Source organism: Patagioenas fasciata, chromosome 7 (genome assembly GCF_037038585.1).
Source record: "Patagioenas fasciata isolate bPatFas1 chromosome 7, bPatFas1.hap1, whole genome shotgun sequence".
In the NCBI taxonomy this organism is placed as follows: domain Eukaryota; kingdom Metazoa; phylum Chordata; class Aves; order Columbiformes; family Columbidae; genus Patagioenas; species Patagioenas fasciata.
In genome coordinates, this window is record NC_092526.1 from 26,296,721 (window position 1) to 26,322,503 (window position 25,783).

Below are 25,783 nucleotides of genomic sequence, written 5' to 3' on the forward strand. Positions count from 1 at the left end.
AGAATCATTTGCATAGACTCTTAAAACCACAGGCTGTCTTAATTTTGTGCTTAACAATATTTCTTTAGAGTGAAGGATAATTTTTTGTAGCATTGGGTCTGTTGTGCCTGTGAGCCATAAAGACTGCCCATCAAACATATATGTTGTCTATCTAATCTTAGTTACCCCTGTGTTTGTGAAAGCCCGGGAGCTGGCATCAGGTTTATACAATACAGTTTTATTAGAAACTCCTCAGATTGGTGTGTGCACCCTCTGAAAGCAGCTGCGAGGCAATGCCGGGAGCTGTTGTGAACAGAAGTGTGGGTGGGTGCCCATGTCTGACCGCCTGTCTCTGTTCTGCCCAGTCCCAGAGTGCCTCTCCCAAGCAGAGGAAGCAGAGTGTCTTCACCCCGCCGGCCCTCAAAGGTACGTGCAGGTCCTGGCCCTGTCCCGGCCCCGTGACTTGTTCCTCTGTGTTGCAGAGGAGACCCTGTGGTGTCAGCAATGGCTCTGCCCCTGGCAGCGCAGCTGGGAAAGGTTCCTGCTTCCTCATCCCTGTCTTCACACTCTAAAACGACTGTCTGGCATTGACTATCTGCTGAGACCAACCATTTGGATATTCACCTCACCACAGAATAATCTTGCAGAAGTAGCAATTTCTTCTTCTTTTAAACTTTTTTTCTTTTTTCTTTATTTTCTTTTTTTTTTTTTGCAAAGTCTTGATAGTTGTATCAGTTTGATGTAACACGGGATTCTGTCCCAAACTTTGAAGAGAACTTCTTGAATACGTGCATTTTTGCAGTGCTGGGCCCATACAGCTATACAGCTCTCTGTTTGGTATTTAAACTACTCAGGTATGTTCTGCCTCCCTTTCCAGGCAGCTGTGAAAAGAAAAGCCAAAGTTGTGGGCTGAGTATCTGATCATAGGAAGGGTCAAGTTTTTTTGTGAAGACAAGGGGAAATGAGAAATCTCAGTAAATGTTTAAAGAGCCTACATGCTTTGCAGGAATGAATGTAAAAGCAGCAGGAATATGAACTGGGATCAGAAAAGCTCCATTTAAGGACCTGTTTCTCAGATGACTCTGAACAGGGTTTGACTTGACCATGCTTGTAGTGAAGCAAAATCTCTAGTGATTCACCAGCACCTTGTCAGTGCAGGATTATTTTCAGACTACAGACCAAAGGTTATTCTGCCAGGTATCTCTTGATAGATAATGAATAGCCTCAATTTCCATTCCCTCTGATTAACAGAAGTTATTACCTGGCAAAAAAAAAAAAAAAAAGGTAGGATATCTGATTTGTCGTGTGAAATACTGCTGCTGTCATTAGGTAATTTACTGTATCAGCCAGTTCCATGTATCTTATTCTGTAGCTTAAGTTCTCTAGTACTGGTCTTGACAACAATTAAAGACATATGAGACTGTTTGTCAGAATGGGCTGAAGTTTGTGTACTGCCTTTTAGAAGTAAGATTATTACAGTCAATTATAATAATTTGTGGAAGCAAGAGGCTTTGAATGAGTAGCAATAATACCTATTGCTCTCACTGCTATATTATTTTGCTGCAAAAACCATAACTAAATACTGTGCAAATGAAATGCTCTCTAAAACAGGTCCTTATATCTTCTCTCAAGGACTGCAACCTACTTGGTGTTACCTTTAATAACCTGCTGAGACCTGGGGAAGCACCTGGCACCATTTCCTCCCGCATCAACTTAGTTCCCAGGGAACAGTAGGAAAGTATGTAATTCAAGATAGATCACAACTAACCTGAAATATCTTGTGAACAGAACAAAGCAAAGCACAGAATGCTTCTCCCTGATACCTTAACACCCTAAACTACACAGTATTCCCTGGATACACCAGTGCACATCTGAAGGTGATAACCCTTCCTATAAACAGGCTGGATCGTGCCAGATTTACCGTAATGTAACTGCCGTAAATACTATCCTTTTTATTTATAAATGACTTGGAGTAGGAAATTCATTATTCCTTCCTCTTCATTGTTATGAAAACAGGAATGTCATTTTGTTTAGACTAAGAGATTAGGAGGCAAACATATAGCAATGCGAAATACACAATGCAATGAAAGAGTTACAGAGAAATATAGAGGTTTTGTAATGACTTAAATAATTCTGCTTTTATAGCAGTTGAAGATAGCAATATTCAGCAATACTTTCAGAATAACAAGCTTCATAATTACAGACTGTTCCCACAGTTTTGCATATGTTCATTTCCTGTGGGCTGTTTCTCCCTTAGTATACTCATGATATGGTATTCAATATACAGGAAAGGATGAGATTCTGGATACTGAACCTCTATGGAAGTTGGGATAGATTGTAGTCCTGTACCTTACATTCAAAGATGGAGATAAGAAATCTCCATAAAACAGAACTCATAATAGAAAAGAGGGACAAATATTTTCTTTCGTTAATTTCTCTGGCATTTTAGTAGTTTTTAGCTGCTGTTAATCCCAAGTTCCTAGAAATAAGCCAAGCTCACAGGCAGAGCCTGGAGCTGAGGCAGGACCCATGTGTGCAGAGCTGTGGAAGGGACGGGGTCACAGCAACACCTTTGCTCCGTTCCACAGCAGAGGTGCTCAGAGAAACCATGGGGGGAGTCAGGCTTCAGCCCAGTTCCCAGCCTCCAAGTAGCTCTTCAGATTATTATTTCTTCTGTAAACTGAAAAAGTTTTTGTTGTACTTGTTGTAAGTTCCTTGAAACAATTACAAAGCTGTGTGAGAGAACAGTTGCTGGTTTCATGAATTCATGGCTAAGCAAGAGTAAATGAACCTGCATGTTGTGTTTAGAAACAAAATAGGAAATGTTAACATGGTTAAAATGAGTGGAAGGAACACAAAAAAATCATTATGACCTGTTACAGTACCAGAACTATAGTACACGTTACATAGAATACGCAAACACATGAAAATAACTGAAATAAATTAAAATGCAATATTACTGATATTCTACGTGGTAAATATATGGAGATCAGCTTCTTAGCTAAATGTGGGCATATTTTCCTGCTCTGCCATCACAGTCGCTGAAACTGAACGATGGTATTATTGCTTGTCTTCCATTACCCCCAAATATTTTGGTTCCATCCTTACAACAATTTGCTCTATCTCAAGGCAGGTCTGTAGTTGCTGCAGCAAGCCATAGCAAATCCATGTGTCTACAGAGCCAGTGTCATGTTATGGTGCATCAGGCAGGTTCTTATTACTATATAGCTGTGTGTACTTTGGCTCCTGCATTTGTTTTCCTAAACAAAAATGCACCAGGGTCCCTATGGACAGACCAAATAGCTGACTCATCTCAGAGCATTGTTCTTTTTACTGGAATACAGTGTGCTGGAAAAATCAATGTGAGAGCTATTGATTTAAATGGTGATCTAGAGAGCAAATCAGACAGCAAACCAGATAACAGCTCAGTGCAGTGTTCTTGTTAGCATTATGTTACCAAACCTAATGGATGTCAATGAGGTTTTCTATTTTGCTTTCAAAAATATTTCTTTTCCTAACCCTGCTACACTAGTGTTTGCTAATTCCACGCTCTCATGTAGCATGCAAATTCGGCACAAGTCGGTATCTGAAAACTGCACTAAATTAATCCATTATACTTTCAGTTTGTTGTGATTTACTTCTTGTCACATTGTTTTCTAGGTATACTGTCACTTTTAACTGACGATTAGTGACCTCTGTTCCCCTTGTTTTTGTCACTTTTTTCTTCCCTTTTTCTTGCACTTTTATGTCTGTACTTCAAATTCTCTCATCCTTCTATAATTTCCAACGCACTAACAGGCTAAGCTTGAATCTCCATGAATTTCTTTCAATTTAAGTTCTTCTTCATGTGCAGAGGTTGGCTTTAACCTCCCTGTGGAAAACACCATAAAAACAGAGGAAGTTTTCTCAATCTGAAGAGTCACCAGTTTACCTAAGGCAATCTTTTTCAGTCAGTTCTCACTGCATAAGGCCTGTTTCTCCTATTTACTAATCTGCTTCTCGTTTTGTCTGACAAAATCAAGAAAAATCTTTTGGTCTTTTTTCCTCTGTACAGAGTTGAAGTTCAAATGTTTTAGCACAGATATCCATTCATCCATCCATCTGTTCATCCATCCATCTGTCCATCCACCCCTCCATCCACAAAGAGCATCCTTAGAGATATCTTCATTATTCTGATCGGTGGGTTAGGATTGCTGGATTCTTACCCTTTTCCCCTCACACACACCAGAGAAATCTAAAACAACACGATAACACTGCCAGGTAGAGAGAGACCAAGTGGAATGCAGCTTAGACTGCCAGGGCAGAAGCAGTTTATCTCAGGTAATGGTGGTTCCTTGGTGTCTCATTACCAGTAGAAAATCAAAAGAACACATCTGAGTCTCAGAGTTACAACTGCAACTTTCCATCCCAAGGCACGCTTTGTACCAATGCAGGTTTCCTTTTACCTAGATACTCACGTTCTGCTTGGTACATCAGCTCATCCTTGAAAGGAAATGCAGACTGAAGTGATGAGAAAGAAGGTTTGCAAAGACAAACAGAACCAAATCTGCATCGCTCCCTAGAGCTCCCAAGTCTCCACACTCTCTACCGGCTATTGCTGTTAATACTTACAGCTATTTAAACACCATCAAGGTCTCCCTCATGAAGGAAGTGCATTCCTGAGTGGTTTGAGGAACTCATTGAAGCCACTGCTGTGGGTGTGCTAGAGGTCAGGGAAATAAGAAACCTCCACTCATCCTCCCTCACCCTGTAGGAGGCTATTTAGATCAGCATCAAGTTCCTACTAATTTCAGTGGGCTGGGAAGTTCTTGCAGCTTTCTGTGTACACTGGACCACCTTTGCAATTAGCTGCCACCAAATCATAATTAAAGTCTTTCCCCACAGAGGTGAAAGTTACATTTGACTGTTTTCCCTCTCAGCTTTTGGGAAATACGTTCTTTAAATTCCCCTCTTAATGTATTTTTCTTTGCATAGAAACAAAGACTTTTTCTTGAGCTAGACCCCAGCTACAACACTTGAAATGGGATTAAATCTGAGTTGTTATGAATCTAAGGAATGTTCAAAGACATCATTTGGGTTTGACTCATTAAAAAAACCAAGACTCTCTGGCTGTTCCCAAAGTGTTCAGACCCAGGGATTTGATACATGCATAATTCTGGTGTTTACAATGATGGTTGATATTAAATGAGCTCTTTCTAGTTTCTGCCATGAATTTCTGATGCTCAGTGTGTTTAGTGCCTGCTTGTTCTTCTCTCCAAAGGAAACAACATGCAGAATAAATGATTAAAATCATGATGTCCCTCCTGAAATATGTATTTTATTAGAAGCAATTAGTACAGTATGTGGCCATAATCCAAATTTGTAACCCCTTAGGCCAGCTTGATGATGTCTCGTGCATCTCATTACTTTGTGACTGAAGGTTAACAAGGAACATGAATAGAGTCTAGAGACATAAAGGATTATTGTTAGTGTGGTAGGCACTGAGTTTGGAGCCCACGAGAATCATCACGGAACAAAAATCTCAGAGTAAATTTACTTCAAGTGGCAGAGGAATTAAGTTTGTAAGTGTTAAGCAGTGACTACAGAATCTTGGTATCATTTTACAGGCTGCCCACCTATGTAGCAAACACTGTGAAAAGCTTCTATCATTAACTAAACACATCACTGTAAGAACAAGAAACATCATATTACACTAGAAAGAAAAATACTCTTTCTGATCCTACACTGGCTTAAATTTAATTTTTAGGTAATTAATATTAGCCATAATATAACACACCTTACATGCTTTTCTGATCATCTAGCCCAGGTTTGTCAAAATTCACAGACTAAGCTGCTGTGACAGACTGAGTCAGACTTTTCTGATGTGGTTAAGTCACTTTTGCTCAGGGTATTACATTTTCCCAGTCTCTCCAGTGATGACAAAACACCTACTACTTTTTTAACATGATTGTGTTGTACATAAGCCACAAGACCAGAACAAAAGGAGATGGTTTTTAACTGTCCTCTCAGTCCTGAATGTGCATTTTGGATCTCCTTGTTTTTCCAGGGGGCCAGAGGGCTGTGATTAATCCTGGGGGGATGGCTAGGACTGTTCCACAAAAGCAGGCACCATCCAGTAAATGAAGCAATCCCTGAGGTCAGGGCCAAGTTCTCCTCTAATCCCTCAGCAGAGCTGTGGTGTTCCTAGAGCAGCAGCTTTGCTTTAGCCTGGTGACACCCATTCTTCAATCCATTACTTTTAGGTAGAAGATCTGTCTCAATATGTTGTTTCTTGGATAACAGAAGACAAAGCTCTGCCTCATTATTCATGTGTGCTGCTCTTGTTTGTTCATGTGCTGTGATGTGACAAAGCACCATCAGTGCATTTAGTTTCAGGACTGGAAGTCCCACAGCTGCCAGGACGTCCTGAAGAAAATTCATGCTGCAGTCTTGTATCATTACATTTTTACCTTTTGCCTAATCAGGTCACAAAAGAAAGGTGCAGCCTTGCTTTCAAAACTAGTTCTTCCCTTCATTTATACACCGTTCTTACTTACATCTGAGTCAGATTTCACCTCAATGCAATCACACTACTGAATGTCGTATGGTCAGATTTCCTGCCTGTGTTACTGTTGTTTTTCAAGATGTTACTTTCCAGTGCTGGGTCTCTTTTCCTCATTCTCTCTAGCTTCCTCTCTTCTTCCTCAGACTTCTACAGTAGTATGATGACAGTAGATATAATTTAAAAAAAAAAAAAAGCTAAATTAATTACTGAATCACTGAGTTGGTGGATGGGATACATTAGATTGCTGCCATCTCAAGTTCGGTTGGCTGCCACTATTCTGCTACTGCCCAGAAAGCTGGCAGACACCCCCGCAGCCTGTATTTAATTTCTTACTGTTGGCAGCTTTGAATACGTTTCATTTCACACAGCTGGCGGCTTCTGCTTCAAGATGGCTCTGGCTTTGGCTGCAATAAATACCACAGTGCCGTTAGAGACACTGAGGTGTTCAGTCAAGATTAAGCTTGACATCTGCTCTACAGCAAAATAGGATGTTTGTGTTATAACTTGTCATCTGCCACTATTACCTGGCGTGTCAAAAAGAAAAGACTGTGCTGAGCACTAATAGGGGTCTCTAAATTACCACGTGTGGTTTAAAGGCTTGATCCAACATGGCCCAAAGTTTAGGGGAGTATTTCCACTGACCTCATTTGGTTCAGCATGAGGTCCACATATCTGATAGTTCTTTCTAAGCTTCATGCAATGAATACTAAACTGCCTTCTTTTTAAGAGTATGACTTTATTTTTATGACACAAGGGTAATCTTACAAATGTCTGTGAAACAGCATTTATGACTTGAAAACAGTGTAATTAAGCATTGTTGTACTAAATATAGAGCAGTGTAAACATCATAGTATTATTAATTGCTTCTAAGCAGTAACAGATGGCATTAAAAACTCAACCCTTTAAAAGATAACACCATAAAATATTCTAGAAAGAGAATGTGGGACACTTAGTGCTTATTTTAATATATAAAGTAAAAAGCCCAGGAAGGGCAGCGTGTGTTGCTCTGGTTGCTTTATATCATAGGACATATTTATAGTGAAATTCCAAAGATTTTGGCAGTGGTATGCTCTGAATTGAAACATCTTTTGAAGAAAAGATAATATTTTTGTAGGAGAAGATGTAAGGTTATTATGAAGCCAGTCATTTGGCAGGGTATTAAAATTTATTTCCTGGCTTTAGCTGTGTGTTCTATGCTGGAGGTTAACAACCAAGCCACATGGCAGACACTGACTCCAGTGAGTCCTATTTTAATAAATAATAATTGCCCCTTTGTTTCTTCTTAAGCATTTAAAATCCTGAATTTGATCCCAAGCAAGATGACCAAACAAAGGCCTAAATGACATGGGAGCAGGCTCTGCCTACTCCCACTGCTGCTCCTATTCAGCCTTTGACATCTCCTGGGTTCCTGGACAGGAGCTGCAGGATCCTGCGTGCAGCAGGGGTGAGTGTATTTGTCAGTTTCTCATCCCTCCTTGCCACCCACCAGCCCTGCCAGGGACAGCACTCTCCTCCTACAGACCCCCAGGGATCTGGCATGTGGGGAGACAGGGGGAAACTCCCTCAGTCTGTATTTGGGGTCTTCTCAGGATAGAGGTAGGTACAGTGTAATGACAGGTACGCATGTATAACTATAGAGGTACCTCTCTAAGTCACATTTTTCCAAAAAGCCTCCATAGTATGCAGTCTCATGTCTCATTTAATTTACCCTTCCCTGCATTTGTATCTAACTGTGTATTTCTACAGTTCTTCTCTGTCTATTAATGTCTCCTCTCCGTGCAGTCAGAGTTCACTTATAAAAATCTCTACCTTCAAAAAGCAAAGCTGTCAAAAGATGGCACGACAAGCTACAGGCAAACCCAAGGTTCATAGTGAATTTGTACAGTGTGAACTGAGCAGTGACTGGTACAGCAAAATCATCCCACGACCTTCCAGCTGAGACTCCATCAGCTGTGCTGGCCCTTGCGAGAATGTATAGGGAGGTGCAGGCTCACAGCTCCCACCGTCCCCACTCCTCCTGGGATCAGGGCTGGGAGGCTTGGAAAACACAGCGATTTCCTCGAAAGCAGCTCCTGCCCACAAGCTGCTCTTCCAGGGACAGTAGCCTGACATAAGTTATTTTACTTTCTGTCATCAGGTTTCACTCTGACCCAAGTAAATGTCCAAGGACTATGTTAGCTTTGTGAGATCTCTTTCTCTGAAAAATGTTGGCCTTATTTCAGTGGTTAGACTAAAATAAGGCATAGAGAAAACTTCCTTCTGATTCTTAGAGACCATCTGTGTTGGGTTTCTTGTGGTAGGGATGTTGCCTGATTTTTTTATGATTTGACTTCTTTCTTCTTTTGAAGCGGGTGCCTATTAGTCTGAATTTATTGAAAAGCAAAACTTTTTTTAAAGAAGGCGATGTGTTTCTCCTCCCCTCCATAATTTCTCCCTTCCTTGACCCCTTGGGATGCGACTTTGCCCAGTTTAGCAGGAACACAGAGTTCCCAAAACCATCCACCAGAGCTTTGGCATGGAGACAAGAACATGAGCAGCCTGAAGATTTCAACCACATCCTTTCAGGCCTGCAGCTAGAACTGAACACTTGCATGAATTATGTGTGTGAATGTGACCAGAAAAACACAGGAAATACTGCAGCAAGCATATGGATCTGAAAAGGGATTAATTTTCCTGTGGGCTGCATGGGCCAGAGGATGTTGTTTAAACAGATCTCGTCTGCTGTAGCTGCTAATTTTTCTTGCAATAGTGGGAGGACTTTTCAGGTTTTCCAGTGCTCACCCAACCTGTTAACCAGTGTTATTTCATGGGTCTGTTATAGCCAGAGAAGACTGTCAGCAGGCTCCAAACAATCAACAGAGTAACTAATTTTAAGAGTACATTTAAAGGAATTGTGGGATCTAATGGCCACTCAGATACAAAAAAAAAAAAAAAAAAAAAGAAACATAAAATGTTTGCTTTCAATTCGGGGTGCACTTCTACTGCATTTGTTGCACACACAGCAAGAAGTACATGGAAACAGGTGGCTGGTAAACGCTGAAAACAGCATGGTTTTGTGGGCTACTCCCTGCAATGGCATCTCTCTGGGCAACAGGGACACGACACACGAAATGTGCACTTGTACTTGGAGGGCTGCTGATAAGGCATAGCAAACCCCCACACATCCACCCAGTTTAGCTGGAATTGTGTCTAGTTTGAGGCATTACACTCAGTTATTAAAAAAATGCTAATGAGATTTTTGGCATGCAAGCTCCCCCTGGTGACATGTAGGTGTAGCTCCTTACCGCTAGTTCTGGTGCATTCCTAAATGTTTTTTTTTCTAAATAAGCGTGTTGAAAATTTTCAGAAACAAGCAAAAAAAGGTTATAAGAGAAGGAATGGAATTATATTACAGTTGGGCTGCAATTTATAATTTCCAACTAAAATCCATTAGGTTATTACTATATTTCACCTGCATGCGGATGTTTTTTCCCAAATCCTTGGAGAAGTTAGACCATGGCTTTTCTTAAAACTCACTCCTAGTAAGACTGAAAGTAAGAATAGTGTTAAAACTCATTTTTACAAAATCTATAACTCTGATACGAATGTATCTAAGCCTTTAAAGAAGAGTTTACCTTTTCTGTATTTTGTCTATATTTTGCATAATGAAGCTGATTAAACTGATATTCTTTCTCCTAGATTACTGTATGTGCCTGCCAGAAGAATTGTTTTCAGGCTCTGACTGTTCATATGAGTGCCAGACAGTGTGCTTCTATGGTGTAATTACATTCTGGTTGTAGTGACTGCTGTCTCTGGGGTATTTTGATGCCTTAGGCAAAGCGAAGAGGTAGGTTTCTTGCAAGCTCAAGTCACTCACACAATAAGGAGCCACTAAAGATTTTGCCCCTGATGTTTTGCTGCCCATGGCAACTGCAAAGTGAGATCAGTTGTATCTACTGTGATGTGAATAGTTTGTGGTGACTATATTTTATGTGGAATAACTGATCTCTTAATATTGGGTTTCAATTTGCCAGCAGTCAAAAAAATACTTAAATATAAGAATTCAGTGGGTTTTCAGTTGTCAGTAAGCTTAGTGAGTTAAAATGAAAGCATAACAAATTTAAAACATTACCAAGGATATCAAAACAAACCTTTCACTGTTTTCACCTTATCTTTTCTTCCCTCCAAAAAGCTAGTACTTAGGGTTTGCTGAATTTTCATAACACAGAAGCAGCCTGTTTGTGCATAAGTGTCATGTACAATTTTTTTTTGCAATTTTGTTTGGTTTTTTTTGTTTGTTTGGTTGGTTGGTTGGTTTTTTCAGGAGTGGGGAAATCCACCTATATTATTGTGCGAAACAGTATAAATCACTATCTCCTGTTGAAGTTGCTGTGTTGAACAGTTCTGGAGAACCATTTTCCACCAGATGTCTCTGATTTGGTGTTGTGTGGTAAGGGGTCACTTTGTTTTCCAGATGCCAGGGCAGGGGGCAGAATCCCTCCTTCCCACTTCCCTGTGACCAGCAAGTGTGGTGGGCAGAGTTCAGCACTGGTTGGGACTATGGGTCCCTGCTACAGACTGTCGGGCTCCCCACTTCCTCACCTTACTGCTGGTTACAGTAGTGGGACATGACAAACTGTCATCCAACTTTTAAGGGTTGAAGGCGTTAGCTTGCATTGGGGTGGACTTTCCAGTAAAGCCCCAGCTAGCAGGCCATCAGCACCTGCTGGCAGGTCAGTCCCTGGAGGTACAAACCACCCTCAGCAATTGTGTGATTTAATAGCTGTTTTACTTACCATTTATGTAACGTAAACCGTCCATATCATGGCGATGGCAAGCACAGTAAAAACTTCATCCTGCAGCTGTCCATATGAGAACTCCACCTCTTAGTCTGACAGATGACATTTTATGGTATTACATTCCCTACTTCTGTAAAAGAGCTCTTTAAATGTCAATTTGTCTGGGAGATGCTGTGTTTTAGGTGAAAATATCTCAGAATCAAAAATTAGGATTAGGGCAGGCTGCAAGTCCCCCAAGGGACTTACTTTCCCGAAATACTCCAGTGCTCCTAGGAGGTGAAGCTGACTCAATTCATCACTTATATTGCAGCCTTGGCTTTGGTTAGGGTGAAATCCTGCCGCAGAGGCAGATAGGAAGGATTCAAGCCATCTTCCACTTCACTCTTCTGAAATGGATCTCAGCTGCTTGAGATGATCTCAGCAGCTCACAGGAAATGAGGTGGTGAAAACCAAAAAGGCTTATTCTTCCTGACACATTCCTGCTTGGATATAAGGACTAAAGCTAGAGTACCAGTAATACGAAGAAAATGGTAATTGCCTGCCATTCATATGCCACCCATGAAGCAACCGCGATGGGGATCATCTAATGTAAACACTAGCCAATCAATCACCTGTTTAATCATCACAATGTTTTTGTAATTTTGAAGGTTTATGAAATACTTAAAAGAAAATAAGGGATCATTCTAACATTTACAATATTACTGATGTCAGGTTATGCCGATGCCAAAATCTTATCTCCTTTGTCATCATAAGAAGGATCACAATGAAGATTATAATTATAACTCAGTAGGGGATTCATCAGCAAATTAACAGAGAAGCTCATAGACTTCTGACAGAAACCAAACAGACTGGATTAATTAAACATGAAAGCCACATGGAAGTACAACAGAGAAACACTGCCTTGGATTTTTGGCTGACCAGCAAAGATTCTGCTCCTGTCTTCATTTTGAAAAGTACAACTCACTGGAAAGCTTTTCATCTGCACCCTGAGAATCTCAGGCTGCACAGAGTATTCAGCAAGAGATTTAAACCTGCCATTAACAAATATTACGCTGTATCTGCCCCAGACCACAGTAAGAAATAATAGCCACAAAAATAAGAACAAAAATAGAAACTATGGATCCACAATATAAATTGAACAGAGCGCTCAGGGTCCCATGCCAGGCCTGAAGGGGAACAGAAGCAGCTGTGAAACAGCAAACACTGCTCAGTCCTTACACACAGGACTCATCCACCCCAATAGGCACTCAGGCTTCTGCTTCTCAGTATTACAGCCTGTCCTCCTCTGTCAAGGATTCTGTCCCCTCAGGATGTGGCAGTAAGTTTTTTTGTCATCTGTTTAGGTTTCATGACCTCAGAAAAATCCCCATGTCAGCCAAAGTACTAAGAAGTAGAGCCACAGTTCAGTTGTCCAGGAAAAAGAGCAGCTGGATAATGCTGTCCATGAATGTTGAAGTTAGATAAGAATGACTGAAGAAAACTGAAATACAGCTGCTCAGAAATGGCTTCTGAAGTTGTGCAGATGAAAATGTTTCGTAAAGCATTTTCAGTAAGGTTTTAAATACAAAAATCTTTATTTCCTTTGTGTTTTGAACTTGTATAAAAATTTAATTCATTTTCCTATGGCTTGTCTAGATTTTTATGTTTAACATAGTAGGCAAAAGGAAATGTTTTGGTACTGCTAATATTAAATGTTTTAGTGAAATGTTTTTTCTTCTTTATTCCCTTCAAAGGAAATGCTGAAATTTCAGGTTTTTACTAATTACAAGCAAACAAAAATTGTAAGACTCCAAGCAAGTGGGAATATTCAGCTATTTAAGTTTGCCAGTGTCATTTTTATAAATGGTCTGCCTGAATCCATTTTGCTTAAACCAAGTCAGGCATGGAGTTACCCTGGGCTTGTTTTAGGCTGCCAAGAAAAGAATCAAGCCCTGGAAGTCTCTATCTGCTGAGCATATAAGGAATCACAGGCAAATGTGTTCAGTATTAAAGTACCCAAAGATAGGTGGGCATCTGTGCTTAGCTACAAACCGAGGCTGCTCTGGGACATCCTGCAGGGATGGTTCTTAAGTTGCCACAGCAGTAAGTGGAAATAAAGACCTAGGAAGCAGAGGTAAAGCAAGGATGGTTTTGACCATGTTGCCTTTTTACACAGTTTATCATTATTATAATAAGGAGGAGAATCACATATTTTTGCACTTAAAACCAAAATGAAACCTCCCTGATGTTTAACAATTATTTCTGCATTGAGGAAAAATGTTTGCCAGGCAGCATTGCAAAAACTAGTGAGACTGTGGTGGCACTGGCCTTGTGTAACTAAGGATGAGCATTTCCAATTACATACTCTAGCTAAAGAGGCCATAATTAAAACCTTGGTGAAATCTGAGTCCATATTCTGTCCACATATGACCTGTGATTAGGCCTAAATTTAACTGCTGGCCCTCGTATCTCAATCCAATCACAGCTGTCAAATACCTGGTACATCCAATCTAGATGGGGTCTTACATGTTTCATATCTCCTCAAGTCTGCCATTCTGTCAATATTGTAGAAATACTTATGCCCCCTTATTAGAAATTATAAAAGCTTGAATAACTGTGCTTGAAGTAAGAGAAGTGGCCAGGGAAGCAGGTTGAAGATTTCCCATTAAGAACTGGTGAAAGAAAAATTTAAAAAAAAAAAAATTAAAAAAATTTAAAAAATTCTTGGTTGCCACTATTGGCAGGAACAGATTAGAGGAAATTAAATTGGTATGAGACCCAATTAATTTCCTTTCTCACATATAAATCACCATTTAATATATTAACATATTGGTGGCAGAACTCCTTTTTTTTTTCCTCAGCAAAATGAATAGGACCTGTGAACAAAGCACTTGCTCCTAGAAACAACAGGAGGATCACTTTTGTATATGCTTATTCATCTTAAGGCTAGGAAAGAACCATTTTATATAATTGAATCTCTGGCATAAAGCACACCCTTCAACCTAATTCTATGCTCGATCCATAATTTATATTGAATTATGGCAAATATTTTAGAATACAGAAGTCATGACTTCTTATGAAAGTTAAGGTTTATCTAATTGTCCTTAGCCTTTCCCTTCCCTTACTTACGGCAGGTAGGATGATAACGTTTTATTCTGTACACAGCAGACTATCTAACTAACATTTGTCTTGTCCCTACCCCTAAACAGACTTCCATGCTGCAGTTGAAATATTGAGTGTAGTTTCACATTGTCCTGAGCATCAGTTTTCCCAGGTGATTTTCTAGCTGCAAAACCTATTTCCTGCTTTTTCCCTCATAGTTTAAGTTAGTCAGCCTATAGAGTGTCTCAAACTAGAAAGATAAGCTACACTAGAGCAGCATGTGCCGAATTGTAAGAATGACAGAAGTTGCCTGAGAAATGTAAGGTGTTTTAATTTAAAGAAGCCATGCTTAGAAAATGCTAGTCATAAACTTTTAAGGCCAGTGAGTTATAATACATATTTTCTTGGCAGTAGCAGAGCTTCTGTTATTATAGAGCAGCTAATTCAGGTTTGGAAATGTGGTCCTCTATTTGAAGGAATACCTGTAATCCTTTGCCATAAGGGAACAATTCTGCCAGTCCTGTGATTTTGATCTTCTGTTGGACAGACAACCACCTGGCTGCAAATGGTGCTGGTGTTAAAAGTGGGGGTTTAGCAATTCCAGCAAATAAACATATTGCCCAGCAAAAAATTGGCATCCAGACAGCTGCTTTCTGAGGTGTGATTCTGAGGATCTGTCAGAACACAGCACCCTTGAAGATGTGCCTGTGTTGCTTGAATTCACACACACTTATCAACAGCTCTGAGCCCATCTCTCAACTACGAAAAACTAGGATGAAAAAACATCAGCTGAAAAGCTTAGATCCTCTCCTGGTTGCACCTGCAGCTACCCAGCCAGCCCAGCACAGGGAGCCGAGCAGGTGGAGAGCCCTGAAGTGCTGTCCACCAGCATCACCAAAGTGGAGGTCATCTCCACAGGTTTTTCTGCTCAAGCTGTTGTTGATGTTACAGGCTGAAACACCCACTTAGCTGACTGAAGGGGCTTCTGCTGTGCATTTGACCTCTGAAGACTGGCTAACTTCTCTGATGTTTGAGAGCTAGCAAGGGAAGGAAAGAACCAGCCAGATGAGATGTTTACATGCTAGCACAAGTTGCCTGGGGTGACAAAAGCTTCTCTGTCTACTCCTTTGGCTACTGTGAGTGGGAGATGTGGTCCCTTCAGTCACGGCAAAGCTGACCACTGTCTCTGGTTGCATGTTCTGGCAGCCCATGGAGAACAACAACAACCTCTCTGTGCTGGAGCAGCTACTCTGCACTGGTCTTATGGAGCCATGGCTGCTTCAGGCAACTTCTGAGAGGTAAAAGGGGGTGGAAGCGCTGTGTGAGAGAACAAAATGGAAAGCAGCCAGACATTTGCAACATGAATTTCACTGCTTTCATACAGTGTTCATTGTGATAGTTTAACACTGAGCCTTTTAACTGTGGGGAAAATAGCATGAGCCCTAAAATTTGCCATTTAAAAGCTTTACCATGTGGATTGCATATTGTATGGCTGGAGCTAAGAGTTAGTAACAACCAGCAGACATTTGAGAAATCAGTCAGTCCTTGTTGGTTGGTATCCAAATGATCATTCACAAACATTTATGAGGCCATGGTGACCTGCTGGACAGGCTAATGATCTGATTTGCTCCAGATCATACATGTGACCTTTATAAACCCGTCATATTTGCCAGTGCTTCAGATCATTTGGTTTGACTCAGTCATCAGGACTTGTGAAAGAGATGCATATTGGAGAACAACAAAAAAAAGTAGATTAAATTGCATGACTGAATAATATCTTGGTCTCATAATCATAACAGACACATGAAACTTTTTTTTCTCCTCCTCAGTCTGATCTTAGGTGTAAAATAATGTATCACACATGGTTATCTTGCTGATTAACATCTTGCTAAAATGTCAATGTATTTTTAAACTGACACACCGGTGTTTCAAATTCTTTTTACTCTAAATGCTGAAGGCCCACTATGTGTGCTGGCCTTTGAAGACTCCACCAGCTGTAAGGGACAGAGTGACACCCTGATTTTGCTTTCCCTTGGGTAATCTGAACAGGAATTTGATAGTACTTAGTGTGCTGGTTTTCTGTGTCACTTTGTTTACGTCACACTTCAAACTTTAAAGCCACACAGAACATTAATTTTTAGTATTTTACGTGTATTAATTGTAAATAAACAATAGCTCTTTGAAGTTATTTCTTCTTTATAGATGACAATGAAGATAAACTACAAAAGCTGACCCTTCTTTCTTTGAAAACAGCAAGAGAAAGTCTCATTAATTTCTGGAGGACCAAGCTCTGTGTAAAGACAGATGACCTGGTTGTGTTCAGACTCATTGACCGCAGGAGTAAGGCCAGACCTTTGCATGCCAAGGGATTAGTACCGCTGTGCCATGAATCCTTGGTTATCAAAAGCTTACACGCACAAGTACAGTTTAGAGTCCTTTGAGATAGTTTTACAGAGCAGCATCTTTCAGTCTTTCTCAAAAAAAAGAACGACTTAACTTTTAGGAGACTTCCAAACACTGCAGCAAACAGACTGTTCACAGTTCCGCACATTCATAAAGCACAATTTTCCACTTCCATTTACTTTTATTTTGTCCTCTCTCCCTCATGTTTTTCTTTTTGCTAAGTCACATGCATGGGAATGGTCAGGGTCTGTGTGTTTTATTGCTGTCACTTCACAGATTATTTTTTGCTGTTCTTTGGACCACTGGTGGCTCGGGGGCCACCCGAGAGAGTGGCTGCCTTGGTACACACCGGGGCTGCCACCCTCAGCCAGGCTGGGCTGCTGCTCTTGTGCTGGTTCTGCTTCACAGCAGGGCCAGTAGCCTCCAGCCACAGGTGATTCATAAACATGAGCATCAGCAGATGAAATAATTGCTGCCAGTCTGGCAGAATGAAGTTGTTCTTACAGGTGGGAATGAAGCAGCACAAGGAAAGGTATGTAAAACACATTTTCTGTTTGCACACAAATACTAGTCATGGTCTGGCTTTCGGTTCACACTCAGTAACCCCCACTGATCACTGTATGCCACAGTTCTTGCCATGCTATATTGACGTTACCATCACACCGAGAAGCCCTCACCAGGGATCAGCACTATCCTCTGTTAAATCTTGTTCTAACATTTAACAGAGATTGGTAGTTTCACCAGGGAACTCCTAGCTGGGGGGTAGCGATCCAACCCAGGAATGGAGACAGTGTCAGGGAGGGATGAAACTGGCTCTCAGCACAACCTCACGTTGTGTCTCGAATTCTGTAACTGAGAGTTTTGAGGAGGATTTGGAAGTAGCTGTGGAGGCTGATAGGTGTATCTCTCCAGCACTCAGCACAATGTGGGAGAAAGGATGAAAATGCTCATTTAAAACCCAGCAAACTGAGTTGTATCAGTTCCCAAGTTGAGATGAGAGTGGGTGTGGCTCATTATATGCAAAGAAACTTGATTTTCCTTGAAAGCATAAATAGTGACCATTAATCTGAAAAATCTTGGAGGGACTCGGTGGAAGGAAATCAAGAGGGCGTCATTTTTTATGAGCTGGGTGGTAGAAGGAGAAGAAGAGTTTGGCAGTAGCTGGGTAGACAAGTAGGGTTAAGGGCGGGGGGTTAATGTTTTTAAAGGGGTTGCTAACAAAAGCTTATGGACTGAACTCTGACTTGCATGCAAGGAGAGCTTATCTAAACCAATTAATTAAGTAAAAATGGATTAAAGGTTTCAAGAACTGATTGTACAGATGAGGGAGATAGATTAGCAGGTCATTTATACAAAGAGGAAATGAGAAAGCTCAAAATAGGCATTTGGGAAATTATAGCGTTTTCCTTACCGGTTCACTGTCCTGCTTTTACGTGGAGTATATACCCTTCCGTATTTCAGCTGTTTAAAACAAAAAATTACATAGTAGGAATTAAAATTTTCTGGCCAAACAACTGAATTTTTTATCAAGACAGTCAAAGTGGAGGTAGGGCAAGAAACTCTTGCGGCAGCCCCTGACACACTCTGCTAGTTTCTACTCAAACTAAGCTTGAGCTTTCTTAACATCATCTGCACATTGTGGGCACATATTTTTTTCTCTATTCCTCATTTTTACCTTATCTTGACTTTCTTTCACTGTATGCATCACCTTTTTGGCATTGGAACTCAGTCATTGAGTCCCTGCTTAGCCAATCTTCTGATAGAGCAGCTTGTTCTCCTGTGTCAGTGTGGGCCACTCCTGTGCTTGGTGGGGGCTGCTCCTGAAGACCTGCCAGCTCTTCTGGGCTCTGTCACCTTCACAGCTGCTTCGCACTGCAACCAACTTAGCCAAAAACCTGTGCTTCATGACATTACTCTTGGCATTTTTTTCCTGTTGTTGTTGTTTGTTTTGGTTGGTTGGTTGGTTGTGGGGTTTTTGTTTGTTTGTTTGGGTTTGGGTTTTTTGTTGTTGTTGTTTGTTTTGTTTTTCATAAAAGTTAGGGGGAAAAAAAAGACAAAGGTGTTTCAGAAAAGTCAAAACATATTTGACTGGTAAATTCTAAACAAAATGTTCCAATTAAAAGTGCTGTTTCCTGTTTAGTGAATACATGATTTTTTTTCGATATTCTCATTTTTGCTGAAGGAACTAGAACATATTTCATTTAGGATTGGCATAAAGTAGACATTTTTATTTGGCTCTTAACCTCTTTGGCCAGGTTTGTTTGCGTGATAATTTCAAAGAGATTTTAGTTCTGAAACTCTGATAATCGGGCTTCTTTGTCTGTGGCTCAGCTTTGCCTTCCACTGTTTTCTGAAAATCTGGAAACATGTTTTTGATAGAGAGGATCAGCTCCAAGTCATAAGACTAAATAACCATCAAACTTTAGGGAATTCAAATTGCCAACCAGACTTCAGTCCTGAGTTTGGTAAATGTCGGCACTGGTCCTTGGGCAGTGAAGCCGGGTGTAGGGAGAAGTGTTAAGTAGGATGGGGAGCTGCCTTAATTACTCAATTTTATTTTTTTTCCAGGACATATTTAGTTCAGGAACACCTGGATATTCCATATCTTGTGACACTGCTTAGCCTTATAATCTGGTGCTTTGGTCAGATGGAGAGAAGGAAAAAGACAGCTGTTGATTAAACAGCAGAGATGTTATTATGTGCCAGAAAAAATGCCAAAAAGTTGTTCCATTTGCACTCATAATTTATAAGTAATCTAGAAATATGCTTTGAGGCAGTGACTTCATCTAAAAAGAATTGCCAGTTCAAAGTGTATTAGTGCATGGCTGCTGAATGTGGCTTGGCATTAAGGGTTTCTTCATCAGCATTAATTGGATTAAATTACCTGCAGTGAAATATGAGCCCTTGGAGGAAAAACAATTCTTGTCCTGCTGGCTTTAGAAACAGAAAAGGAGGGGGGAGCGGGAGGAGAAAAAGAAAGCAGGAGACAGTGATCAGACAGGCTTTGTTTTCAGGCAGAACATGAGTGGGTTTGGACACGCTGTGGGTATGAAATCGCTGCCAGGCGGTGCTGAGAAGGGGCAGCCCTTGGGCTGGGAGGGGTTTTTGCTGTCAGACCTCCAGGCAAAGAGCAAAGCCCCAGCCAGGGCCTGGGGCTGTGGGACCACAGTCAGGTTGGGAGCCGGGGGTCAGCTGAGACCCTGTGACCCCCCTGCACCCGGGGACAGCAGGGCAGGGCACCGTGCTGGGGACAGGGCTGTGAGGGGAACCGAACTGTGTCAGGAGGGTGCAGGCACCATGCTTCTGGAGGGCGAGAGTGCCCCCAAAGTCAGAGTTACACATTGCCTGGAATAGGGGACATTGATAAGATAAGGTGACTCCTGGATCAGCATTTGCAGTCCTCCCTATTCACAACTGATATTATGAAGCTTCTGCAGTTTAACACGGAATTAGTAACTTGATGTTTCTAACTTACATCTGCTGAACGCACAAAAAAAATCTTCTAAAATATCCCCGCATATCCCACCAAATACCTTGGCTTTTTTTTTTCCCATGAGTTGAAGCTTAGAGTCCGTACTTGTTGCTCATCTTTACTAGCATTTTTCATCAATTAATAAAAACAAATCCAAAACAGCAGCTTTCTGGTGCCTCCCAATTACTATTTGAGAAACCTGGGGGGCATGAACTTTATTACCCGTGTATGAAGACTGAAAAGATGAGAAGGGAATATCCTTTCTAATAAATTAATGTTACCATAATAGCAGTTGTTAAATCGGTTGGGGTGACCTGAGTAGTAAATTTTCACCAGAATGTGATCTTTCAGCAAAGAGTTTAGATATTTCTAAACAAATATACTGAGTATTAATAGATTCAACTTAGGAAAAAATATCTCTGTAGAGATATAGCTGACTACCTGCTTATCATTTGCTTCATACTGACAAAGGGCAGAGCACACAGTTTGAACAACACTGCTGGAGTGACACTCGAGAGCCACAGCAAAGGTTCTTGAGTAGTTTTGGCTCAGCAGGAGCTGTGGACAAATATGCTGGTGTGCTCCTGGGCATGCCTGGCTACAGCACCTTCTCACCACCCTCAGCAGCCACTGCTGACTACTGCAGTGTTATGTGGCTAGATACACTTTTAATCTAAGTGTACAGTTGCTATCATTTAACTAAGTATTTTTATTACCCCAGACTCTTTTTTCCACTGTGAAAGCCTGATGCTTTGTGCACAAAGGCACCAGTCTTTTCTGTCACGCATGTTCATATGTTACTGACAAGAAATTCATTACCTGTACATTGATTCACAGTAGTTATTTCTTCACATAGTTGAGCACTTATTTTGTAATGCCACATGTATGGTCTGTTAATTCTGATAACCTGATGCTGTTAGAACATCTTGAGGCTCATGAGTAACGATAGCGAGTCTTGTGCACTTACTGGTCAGTGCAGGAAACCCTGTGAGTCTTTAGTTCAAATGACACTGTGGTATTAAATAGCTGGCAAAGTTGAAGGCAGGCTGTAGAATGGAGGTCATGAAAAATCATTAAATAAGATTGATAGTTGCCTGCTACATGAAAATCAATGGGTAATGCTAATTGATGTCATTTCTCTCAATTTTCTGCAATTTTTACATTGAATATTGCAATTAAGCCACATAGCGAAAAGTCTTCACTTCTACCAAAAATGAAGCTTCATCATGCTAACTGTATATCACACGCTTGCTTTTCCTTTTTAATCTTTGAAAAAAACTCCCTAAAAAAATGATGCGTTCTGGCTTCTCCTAAAAAGTCATGTGTGAAGCACTGAACTGTAGCTGTTAGATGGGTACTGTGAATGTGCAAGAAATAGCTCTGTAAGTCCAAAAGTCAAGAGACAACTTTGCACTACAAATATAATATAATTTTGAATTTAATGTGCTTTAACCTATAGTGAGGTGAAATCACATTTAAAGTGTTTGTCTTACTACAGGGTGTTGCTACAGAGGCAAGCTCGGTGGTAGCTGAGCACCCTCAGTGTTTCTTCATGCATCACAGTTACTTAATTGGAAATGGTTTTATTATTGCAGGGCACACTTTTAAGTACTGTGGCTTGGGAGCATTAAACTATTTGCTCATTTCACATCTGAAAAAGAGTTTCCCAGGGAATTAAGTACTGTCGGAGAACGGGGTGGGGGGTGCGTGGCGAACAAACAAAAAAACCCAACAGTGTTGGGCTTCTGCTGAAAGTGGAGCTGGCTGCACTCCTCTTGTACAACCCATTGTAAGAGCCTCTTTTTCAGCTATTTGTATCTTTGTTGAATTGGCATAATTTAGGTTGAAATTTTGTTCGTGATGTAAAGTGATGTATTTGGAAGAAACCGTCCCATATTTTGGAGTGACGTGGACACAAACAGTGAAGTGTAGGTTCAGTGATGCTGGGGCCATGACTCTCGGACATACAACAACAATTCCTCTTACTCACAGTTGGAGGTAATCTGGATCTTGCCCTGTATGCCTTAAGGGTGCACCCCTTTTTGAAAATTAAACCTCTACCAGTGCTATGACAGTGGGATATCTGATTGTCCAGCTGTGGTTATCATCTAAAGCAGGGTGCAATTTCTCCTCAACAAACAGTGGAACTGAAGCACACAAGAAGTTTGGGTGTTTGTTTTTTTTTTTTTTTCTGACAATTAGAAATGGTGTGTAGAACTATGTATGATCTGTCATGAAACCAAAAATGTTCCGTGTTATGGCAGTAATGACACCGGAAAACCTACTTCAGGCTTCTGTTTTGTTGAAATAATGCATTTTTGAGTAACAGTTATGTTCCCACTACAAGTGTTTTTTTCAAAAACCAGGGGACCCAGAAATGAAACTTGTGCATTTGCTATCTAGATTTGCTGATTTCTTTGCTCAGTCATCTTTTTAGCTTGCTTTTGCTTCCTTTTTTTACTTGAATTCTTCTATCACAGCAAGGCGGAGCTGAAAAGATGGGACTAGGCCCATTCATCGAGGCCTGCTTGCTTGTATTGAACATGGGGCAGGGAAAATAACTTTGAAATTTGATTAATTTTCATAGAGCCTATTTCACTTGCTGGCTGACACCAGACATCAGCATGAACTTCACAGCTTTCCCCAAAACCTAAACTTCCAAATATCCCATGATAGTTATTTACTCTTTTCATCCAGCCCCAGGGGGTATTTGAAGGTCAACAGAATACATTCTCCGTGTGAGAAAATGTGCAAGTTTTTCATCTCTTCAGCTCAGTCTCAGAAAAAGGCTCAAGCCGAAATTCTGGTTGGATAATTCCCATGTCTGCTGTCTGAGCCTTCAAAACTCTTAACTTGCTTGAGATCAGCAATACTAATCTGATCAAGTATTACTAAGGAAAAAAGAGAAGCAAATACTGTTCTGTTCTACAAGGTATCTATCTTTCAGCAGTTTTTTTCAACAAAACATGATAAATTTCCTAAGAGTTTATGTTCAAGGAAGAGAATGTTTCTGTTGGAAATACACCATGGTATTGTTTGAACTAAGAGGTTTGTGAAAATGAGATTTAGAAAAGGCATTTAAAAACTTGCCACTAGTTTGGTTTTTTGTTTGTTTCTTCCTTCAGGAAAAAAATGTCTGATATGAGCTAACACAACTTTAACCATGACTTCTATATTTTCAGGGATTAAGCACCTGAAGAGTCAGAGTGATTCAGCGTTTCCAGAGGAAGAAGAGGGAGTTAGTGAAAGGGAAGAGGAATGGGGCCATTAAAGAGCGTGGATCTGCTTTGAGACCCATCACAGAGACAACTGACCTGGGTGGCCGTGCGTGCGTCAGATCATTCACCACCGCTTGTGTCCCCGCGCCACAGCACTCGCTGTGCCATCGGCATCGGGGCTCCCTGGCAGCACCCTTGGCTGGGTTTTACAGCCACCTGCAAATATGTTCTGTGATCCTTTTACCCAAAGATAAATCAGTTATTTTAAAGTCATTTTCCTTTCATTTTTTATGACTTAGAAATGTAATTTGCAAATGTGTTAGCAACCTGATGTCAGTACTGCCAGAGCTTAACTACTGCGTGTGAGCTGTTCTCTAAGACCTGTTGTAAATAAAACTGATTTAAAAGCTACAAAATAAATATGTTCATTTAGACAAAATTGTATATTGTACTGTGGGTTTGTCTAGCATGCAGAGAAATGTTAACATAAAATAATCTTTTCAGTTAAGGGCAGCTTCTACCAGTGTTGTTAGAGTTACCTACATTAATGTAGATACAAACAAAGTAAGCAGAGAAGGATGCAAAGACATTCTTCCCTGTATTCCCTGAATATGCAATGCGTAAAGTACTTGTCTTACTTTTGGTCTGAGCCTGCCTAATTGCATCAGGCAAAAACAACTTCTCTTTATGCAAGAACATTGCTGTCTGCAGGCATTAAAGTTTCCATTTGAGAACCAGAGGAGGCACGGGAGCGTGCAAGACCCGTGAGCAACGTCCCACACACCAGCTGAGGAGTGGGAAATGCTGATATTCACTTTCATCACCCACGGCACACACAGGGTACAGCCTTCTGTGAGAAAGAGGGACAGATCACCCCACATTTGTCACAGTTTCAGCCAGTAAGTGGCAGTAGATCAAGCTGCAGTGATTTAGCTTGTATCTGAGCCCTCGGGTTTTTGGTTCAAGTTTGGCATCCCTCATGCCAACATTTTCATTTGTTAGCCCACACAAACTCTACGGAATAAAATGAGATAATATGGAGAAAGAAAACCTTGTTTCTTCAAAGTCACACTTGACAGATGGTTTGCTTTTTTTTTAATCAAAGGCCAATTTTTCAACCAGTTCATTGTCAGATACAGTTTTACTCTCCATTTAGTGTTCCACTCCTTTAAGTCTCTTAAAAGGCAGAGCAAGGGCTTAAAAAAAAATAATAAAAAAAAAAAGAGATGAAGGGTATGAAAACACAGAGCCTTTTGTCTATGCCTTGCATGGTGGTTTTATTCAATCCGAGCTCTTCCATGAAGACTGCTGAGAACAGAATCTGTCAACAAGTGTTTCTCTATATTTGGGAGCTGTATTTTTGCCCCTCCCCGCCCGCCCCCCCATCTGTACCTTTTTTTGTTGCATTTTCTGTAGAAACATGGCAAACAGGATCTGTGACTCGGGCTCAGCGTGGGTGTGCAAGGACTAAAAGAAGGACTCTTCAGTTGTACAGAAGCAACTACCGGACTTAGATGACTGAGGGCTTTTTATGCCACAAACAACAAAAAGTAAGAAGTGACCCTGCAAAAGACATTCGAAGGGACCAAGGTTAATCCTGGAATGGCATCGAGAAGAGCTGGGCTCTGGTCCCTGCTTTGCCACAGCTTTGCTTTCACACAGCACCAGGCCCTTCAGAGTCACTCGTTGCCACAGTATTCCCAGTTGTAAGATGTTGATCAGTGTTTAACCTTGCACTATCTGTGTTGCTAGCTAATAAAGCACTTTTGATATTAATGGCTTTTTGCTGGTAATTAGTACCCATAGGTTTCAGATGAGACTTACAGGCAAATTTTTTAAAATGTATATGAGTTATAATACTTGATATCAAGATGCGGTATCAAACACTTCGGAATTTCAACATTTCAAAGGCAACACAAAACACCTGAAAAAAGCTTGGAGAATTCATCACTGAAATCTCTATTTCATTATGGCTGTAAGGTTGAGGATGATTACACTTTATACATCAAAACAAAACAAGAAAAAAAAAAAATTGAAATGGTTCTGTTTCCAGGATTGTTACGGCAGCAATGAGAAGACAAAAATTCTGTTTTACAGCCACGACCTGGAAGAAACATCAAGGTCTCCTAAGAGCCTCAGATAGTCACTCCAATATTTATATGCATCTCTAAATTCAGGTCTTATCATCTCCCCATCCCTAAATATTCCAGCTGTGCTTTATCATTTTAAAAGCCTATTTCTTTCTCTCTCTCTCTCTTCCTTGACCCAAGGTTATGCAAGCAGCGTGTCTGAGCACAGCAATAGACTC

The 25,783-nt window shown here is 40.7% G+C and overlaps 1 protein-coding gene across 1 annotated transcript in view; it reads left to right on the plus strand.

Moving 5' to 3' along the window:
• The window catches only part of PPP1R1C (protein phosphatase 1 regulatory inhibitor subunit 1C), a 49,130-nt gene extending 25,216 nt beyond the window's left edge, over nt 1-23,914 (plus strand). Inside the window, exons 4-5 of the mRNA XM_065841324.2 lie at nt 345-405; nt 23,440-23,914. Coding sequence (XP_065697396.1) covers nt 345-405; nt 23,440-23,528 — 150 coding nt within the window. The 3' untranslated portion in view covers nt 23,529-23,914. The remainder of the gene's footprint in view (nt 1-344; nt 406-23,439) is intronic.
• Nucleotides 23,915-25,783: the final 1,869 nt, after the last annotated feature.